Raw genomic sequence first — 8,079 nt, 5'->3', positions numbered from 1 at the left:
AAAAGAACAATAAATAAATCTCATAAAAGATTTGAGGCATTTCATACAATTAAAATCAATAAAAAGTAATATTTACTCTGTGGTTGCAATTCTGCTATGTATATTTCTGTAGTTCAAAAGAGACAAAAGTCTAATTCCACTGATCTTAACTTGAGTTTTTATGGCTTATGGCTTAAACTATACAAGTACTAAATATATTTAATGTAACATATTTTGGATTTTTATAGATATTAATATGTGTCCACATTAAGAATATTACTAAAACAATTATACCATGTAAAACTGTAAGGGTGAATTCATGTTTTGTTCTTAAAAACAAAAAAAAGTTACAATTTTAAACAAGATGCTCTTTAAAAAAGCTGGTTGTACATTGAAAATCATATTTCATACACTATTAAAAGCCTGTCTTATCTGTTGAATCCCATCTAATTGCTTTATAATAAGATCAATCAAATTAATTTACATAAATACAAAGCGTATATTTTATATTCAGCCCCCTCAGAAGGGGATACTAAGATCATTGTAATATTTTCTAAATTATTTTATTCTTGAAAAAAATTAACAGCTGCAACACAAAAAAACAATTAAAATATATCTTGACTCTTTTTTATTTAGTTTTTCCAGCTGAAAAAATATGTATTAATCTGATTAAACTGAATCTCTCACAGATTTAAATAATTCAAATGTTTCTGGTATCTAAGTTTAAAAAGGTGATATAAAAATAATTGGCTGAACTGGTTAAAATATGAAATAATGAGTTTTAACTGGCTCTTATGGGAAAGTGATCTTAGACTTATATTCTGTGTGTGTGCTCATAAGCAAATGAGTGCGTCTGGACAAAATAAAAGCATCCCGTTATTATGCTCTCACTTTTGTATTATTAATGCGGTGCAGAGGAAAGGCCTTTGAAAAACTGGAAATCCAAGTAACATTATTAAGGTGCCACGTACTACAAACAAAAGCTTTGGCATAAAATGTGACTTGTTCTGTCACGTAACTGGGTAACATCACACTTCCACAACGTGGTTTTCTCCTCAGATGATTAATTCCTTCAATCGATCATATTTATTGTACATAATTTTGTACGGAAAACATTTTCCCCTGTGAGCATATACAGTGAATTGTTAATAAAACAGTACTTTGTATTGTTAAAGTGCTTAAACTTTTTGTTTTATATCTGAAGATTATTATTATTATTTATTAAAGAAATATGTCATAAATACATAAAAATACATACATAAAAATATATAAAAATTGCAAAGTATTCGTCTTCACATATTTAGTCAATATAATATATATTTAGGGCCGCTAAGGTCGCTAGGTAAGATAGGACATTAATGTCTTATCTGCTACTTCATTTAATATAATAAGGAAGGCTTTTTGTAAATCATATGCGTGTATTTTTTTTGCTCATGCATGATAGAGCCAGCAGAGGTGGGATTTGAGAGGCACCTCAAAGCCATGATTATCCTGAGTGTCTCTGCCCAATAATGTTACCTGCTGGGACGGCAGCACTGCTCCTCTAAATAAATTGCAAGTGGCCTTGGGCAATAAGAGGAACCCTCCTTTGATCTGCCTGACTGCCAACGAGGAAAATGTGCAGGCAGTCAATCAAGCTCTTAAGGCTTTGCAACAATGGAGCCGACCCCGGTTTATTATTTATTTTTTAAATTGATGTATTTCATTATCACAAGGTGTCTACTTGCTGGGGTAGCGGGGACGTGGAGGAGGTGGGGGGGTGACAACATGATCAATAATTGATATGCGGTGTGAAAAAGCTGATTTGCTGCCTCTCCTCTGGTGCACTTGTCACTAGCTGTTGTCAGAACACATTTGCTTTGATGACAAATTTGAAGAAGTGAACAACAGCATCACATCTGATTACAATTTTAGCGAGTGGTGAAAGGCAGGGGCCCCTTCTCGCTGAGGCTCTGTTTGTTCAGGGCGCTCAGGAGGAATGACTACCAGGCTCTGAGGTGAGTTACAGTCTTGTAAGCAGAGAGATGAGAAGGGGTTGAACTTTTTTGTCATGTGTCAGTAAACAGCGTGACTTGTTTGAAAGGCACCTGGATTACAGGGTGAAAAGTTGCTCTTTAAACCTTTAAAGCTTTGGGGCATGGGAGACACGCCACGTCAAAACAGAGTGTGGAGATGAGGAGTGAGAGCAACTAAAAGCCATCACTCCCCCCGGTGTGTCTGCTGAGAGACGAAGGAGTTGTCCTGCTTTTTCACAGAGTTTGGGTCATGCTGTATGGTGGAGCATCTCAAATCGATTTAGTCAAATAAAGGAAGATGCTTGAGCGATTTCAACAGTCCTGCTCTCCTGAAAGACAGCTCGTACTGACGTGAAGAAAATCGCAAACGAGTACAACATTTTTCTTTAACCCTAAATGATCACCTGCGGGTCATCGGAATCAAACTGAGACTAAATCTTTCTGGTGATTTCATTGCTAAGAGTAGTTCTTAATTAGCCTAAATGTGTGTTTTTTTAATTGCATGTACGGAGTGGAGATTTACCACAAACTTTAAAACTAAATCCTGATGGGGAAACAGTTCGACACAAAATCTCAAAGAAGGAGAAACAAACAACATATCAACAACTCAACATAATTGACAGCTGCATCCATTTGCTCGGTCCAAGCCCCCTCCTCCTGCTTTTCCACTCTGTTCTTCCAACACCATTTCCTCTTTTAATTATCCCCCAGCAAAAAGATGGAGCACATCAGACGCATCGCGGTAAATCCTGGCCCTGGCACAGGCTCATAGTGGCTCCTGCGTCTGGCAATCCCGATAGAGCCTGTGCGCTGGCAGTGACAAGAGAGGGAGGATGCCTGGAGATTTTCTGACAGAAAGAATGGAGAGGATGATCTCTCAGCAAAAGAGAGGTCCTCATTCTACTCCCGGCGTGGGAGGCTTTTTGGCGAGCGCTTTCCGATCATACCACATTTTCAGCACCAGATTAGCCAGTTCTCAGGAGCAAAACTCACATAGACCCCTTGTTTACACCTCAGTACCACAGTGTTTTTGTAATGACTGTTCAGTAAAAGAGCACATTGGAGGCTCTGCAAGCACGGCTGCGCTCCTATCTCTGCCTACAACATTTTAGGGGTGAGACTTACTGTATATAGTGGGGTCAGAGAGACCATGGTTTGGATTAAGGGAATATGATTTGTTTTGGATTGAAAGAAGTCTCCTCTGACCTGAAATGTGTTTTACTGAGTGAATTGCGCATTCACATTCTAATTAGGTATCAGCTACACGAATGGCTTTTTCTTTTGGAAGCTGGATAGATGAAAAAGGTTGCAAGTTAACTAGTGCTGGGGCTGCTATCTGTCAAAGTTTCTCCCATCTCTGTGGGGTGCACATCAATCACAGAGGTCCCCAACTGACAGTCATTCTGCGGGCTAATAGTGTCGTCATCTCCCACGCGATTACACAGATTGTACAATGAGATCCTCGGACACAATGGAGCTGCAAATCTAGCCCCCCACTCTGTTCCCTGCTCCTTTCCTTTTCTTCCATCATTCTGAGATGAAGAGTGGAATGCTCCACAGCGGGTAGCTTTCTTCTCCTCCGGAGGGAACTGAGAAAGCAGGCAAGGGCCTCTGTGATGTTACTTTCCCTTCAGGGTGGGGAGGAGATGTCTTGTAGCACAGCTAAAGATGATCATTTGAGAGCCTGTGAAACAAGGTTCCCCTCTGGAAGCCACAGAAACGTGGAGAGAGCCAAGGTCCCAACTAATGAGTTAGGGTTAGCTGATGTTCCTCGGTGATGAAAACGAGAACAATGACAATGACGGCAGTGTTAGTTTTAAGACTTTTTATTGCACCTCTGTTACATACTCCTCTGTATACAAAGGTCAGAGGTCAGCAGCCTCGGAGGTGGCAGAGTCTCGCTCAAAGACCTCAGAAAAGTGAACGCTTGCTGCTGTATCAGAGCTTGAACATGTGCTATCCAGCCAGAGTCTGATTTCCCTGTCATTCTGCTGCCCTATGGCATCAAAACCGAGCACAAAGATTTAATAGGCACGATGAAAGAAATCATTAATCTATGAATGAACATATGAGGAAAAATCTAAACATTTGTTTCTTATATGTTCTGATAAAACCTCTCCTCCCGGAGTAAATATTTGCTCGAGAAACTAGACAAAACAAAACAACATCCCATCTGATAATCTGCCACAATTACGCTGCACACTGTGATGAAAGGATATCAATGATCTACTTATGTCATAGAAAAAGAGTGCAGCTTCAAACATGAAAGCTATTGAAGCCTATGAGAGTTTCAAGTCAATGAATGATCAAAGGAGCAAAAGCTTATCAACGCTGTTCCTTAACACTGAAACAGTGTCATATGGCTCCGGATATGCTACCACAGTAGCAGTGTTTTTGCCCAGGAACATAATGGCTATTGTGCTTTCTAAAACCATTTGCCTTTTTTTGCACAGTTGAAGTTGCAAAAAGCACACAAAGTGGAGAGGGGGCACGAGCCCTTTATCCCGATGAAAGGCTAAAGGATGAGACTGACCTTTCTGGCATCAGCTGGGCTTTGGGAACACAATACATGGCGGCAACTCTTTCTGGCCTTTTCCCCTTCAGCTCTGGGCTATGCTTACAAGCCAAAGACTCAAGTCCAAACATCTATCATTTTATACAAAGACTCAGATGCCCCGAACCCCTCCTTTTATATCACACACGCACACACACACCGAGCACTTCTGTCTGTACATCTGCAAACAGACCAGTCTCGTCTGGCATCACAGTACAACTGCAGGCTATGGAAGCAAAAAGAGACAACATATCACTGTAGATTACATCAACACAAAAGCTTGACTCAGTCCACAGTATCAACACCACTTTCCTTTAACAGGAATTGAATAACAATTACATTGTGACCCGTACTCACTTAGGGAACGCACCAATCCAAACTCACTTACGCTGAATGAAAAGTAACCATGTGACATTTTTTGCACGCAAGCAAGACAAGAAACGAAAATCCTGACATGGTTAAGTACTAGTTTAGAGAGTGCCCCCCCAAAAAATGACCTAACCCACTGTACACTTTAAAGCTTTGTTGTTGGGGGGCCACATACCTAAAGCTTTTGTGTGATATTTCAAAAGGCTGCATCACAAGGTCATGGCAGAACAAGGGTCATACAAACACAGAATAGCACTTGCGTGGTGTTCGTTGTTTTTTTGGGGGGGTAGGGGGTTGACAATTCTATAGGTAAACTCTAGCAGACAGGAGATAAGGTACCCGTGGGCTGGCAGACAAAGGGAACAGCATTTGGCATCTGAAAAGGTAAAGAGTAGTAGTCCCTGACGTGTCAGAGGCCTCATCGTCAGTGGGAGAGTATAAAAAGACCTGTAAGTTTGACTATGATGCGCTAAACATCCACAGCCTCAACCATGGGAAAGGTATGAGCTCACATGCAATATGGCAACAGCTTTGACGAGGGGTGAAGGAGGAAAATGGCAGGATTTGGGATTTTTTTTGTCAAAAATTGTTACAAGAGATGCAACAATTAGGCAATTGATTTCTTAGTGGAGCGTCAGAAAAACGGCCGGCATCTCTAACATCATTTTTCATGCAGTAATGGTGGAAAAAGTGCTTTTTCAGCCTCTCGAATATGGAGATTTCTATCATATTAAATTGAAAATTTCTTTTTTTTGACTGGAAAAACAAGGCATTTAAAGTAATGAATTTGTGAAACTGGGATGGAAATTTTTCACCATTCTCTGACATTTTATAGACCAAGCGATTAGAAAATAATCAGCAATCATTAAAATAATCATTAGTTGCAGCACTAATTGTTACAGGGAGAGAAAATGCCTCAGAGGGTGACAAGAGAGGTGCTCCAAAAGTACTTATTCAAGTCAAAATATAAGGTATAAAAAAATATAATGGACTGCTAACTCTTATTCTTGAGGGGAAAACACACTTCTAGGTGTTTAAAAGGGAAGCGCCTGTGAAGATCAACCAATTTATGGCATCCAAATATGACAGATTCATTGTAACTGCATGACAACAAAGTTGACAGTTCAGATTGGACAAACCTACAATGAGTTCTTTAAATAAAAGTCAGCTGAAACAAACGCTTCAAATGCGTTGATTTTCACCTGTCAAGCTCTGAAAATAATATACAAGTGTACAGGAGACAGTAGAGGCTCGAAGGACTCATGAAAAAGTAATTGAGTTTGTTCAAGGGAGAGCAGTGTCCCCTACAGCCCGTCTGTGAGAATTACACCTGGTGCATTTATATGCCTTAACATTTACTTGAGTGATATATGTTTCTGTCTCCTTTTCCAAGATCGTTTTCTACGAAGGCCGCAACTTCCAGGGCCGCCACTGGGAGTGCAGCAGTGACTGCATGGACACCTTCAGGCACTTCAACTGCTGCAACTCCATCCGTGTGAGCGGCGGTCACTGGGTGGCCTATGAGAAGCCCCACTACATGGGATACCAGTACATCATGAGCCCCGGCGAGTACCCTGACTACCACTCCTGGATGGGCTTCAACAACTGTGTCCGCTCCTGCCAGATGTACCCCCCTGTAAGTCAATCAAACAGACAGATAGGATTGGTAGTCGCCCCCACCCCCCACCACTCACCTTGTACATCAAATGCCGCTTTTGAAATGGATGTCAATCACTGGCCTTTTGATGTCATTAACAGATACTCAGGCAGGTCATAGCATAAAAGTCTCTGTTGCAAAGCCCACAAGGAGACCCAGTCAGTCTTTAAAAGGAATATGATACACCCCCCATAAGACTCGGTGCCTTCATTCTAATTCTGTTAGTCACATTGAGTGTTTCTGGCAGTTTAGGGAGGGGAGGGGGGAAATTCTGTCATGCTCCAAAAGAGTTGTTGCTCATTCTCGTCTGTTACTTATAGAAGTAGTACAAGTACTCGCTTGAATTCAAAGTTAAAGATATCAGCTCAGGGCTGAAACGATACCAAGTGCTCTCTAGGGTTCACGCCTACCAAAATAGCATAATAATCTTGTTCCGGTTTCTTTCACGTACAGTATAGAGGATCCTACAGGATGAGGATCTACAACAGGCCCGACATGATGGGACACACAATGGAGTTCATGGACGACTGCCCCAACCTGTATGATCGCTTCCGCTACCGTGACATTTATTCCTGCAACATCATGGAGGGCTTCTGGATCTTCTATGAGCACCCTAACTACAGGGGACGCCAGTATTTCCTGCGCCCTGGAGAGTACAGGGCCTGTGGCGACTGGGGCTGCCACAACCCCATGGTTGGCTCCTTCAGGAGGATGAGGACTGTCATGTAAACTTTACCCATGCGCAGCTTGAATTAAAGTTGATTTTGACATAAATGTGTGCTTTGTGAGTTTATTTATATCCATGCAACATGCACAGGCAACATTTGACCGTTTGCTTCCTGCCTTCTGCTACTTAATGATCTACTCACTGTCCTATAATACCTATTCAAACACACCAGACCTTTTCTTTTCTGCTGCCCTGCCTATCTACACAGTCTGCATGTAGGTTTCTGGCATTCATGCCAATAAAGGCAGATGTTGCAACTCTTATTGTAGCCCGTTGAGAAAGTGCAGTTGTACAGTATTTTCCATAGACAGACAGAGCTTTGATAGAGACAAAGCGGCTGCTGCAGCTCACCGGTGCTACACTGTTCGGCAGTCTATACAGCCCGTTGTGCTGACACGGCAAAGCTTTGTTTCAGGTTTGCAAAGCCCTGATCCCAGCGGGGTCTATAAAGAGGTCTGGTACTGCTGGACATCTGGTCTGGACTGAACTAGACACAGTTACAATGGGCAAGGTAAGCATGCAATTTCAAATCTATATAGTAAAAGCAACTAAACGTTTTTTATGTGTAGTGTAGTGATTATTTGCATCTAAGGGGTTAAAAAATGCTGTAAAGACACATATAAACTTTGTGTTTGTCACATATGAGGGGTAACAAAACTTTTTGTAGGTAGAAGTGTGATGGTCAGCAATTAGGAGTTATTTACTGTAATTGTATATTATATGCGGTGATGTAGTACTAGAAATTGTAATCGTAGTAAAAAACTAACAAAAAGTAAGC

The 8,079-nt window shown here is 41.1% G+C and overlaps 1 protein-coding gene across 1 annotated transcript; it reads left to right on the top strand.

Moving 5' to 3' along the window:
• Positions 1-5,429: 5,429 nt before the first annotated feature.
• crygmxl2 (crystallin, gamma MX, like 2) lies at positions 5,430-7,303 on the top strand. The gene is given in 4 exon segments (XM_059325172.1): positions 5,430-5,458; positions 6,282-6,309; positions 6,311-6,553; positions 7,028-7,303. Coding segments are annotated over 4 exon segments (576 nt in total).
• The last annotated feature ends 776 nt before the right edge of the window (positions 7,304-8,079 follow it).

The sequence above is a fragment of the Centropristis striata genome, chromosome 21 (genome assembly GCF_030273125.1).
Source record: "Centropristis striata isolate RG_2023a ecotype Rhode Island chromosome 21, C.striata_1.0, whole genome shotgun sequence".
Classification (NCBI taxonomy): Eukaryota; Metazoa; Chordata; class Actinopteri; order Perciformes; family Serranidae; genus Centropristis; species Centropristis striata.
This window is presented reverse-complemented; position numbering and strand designations above follow the sequence as displayed.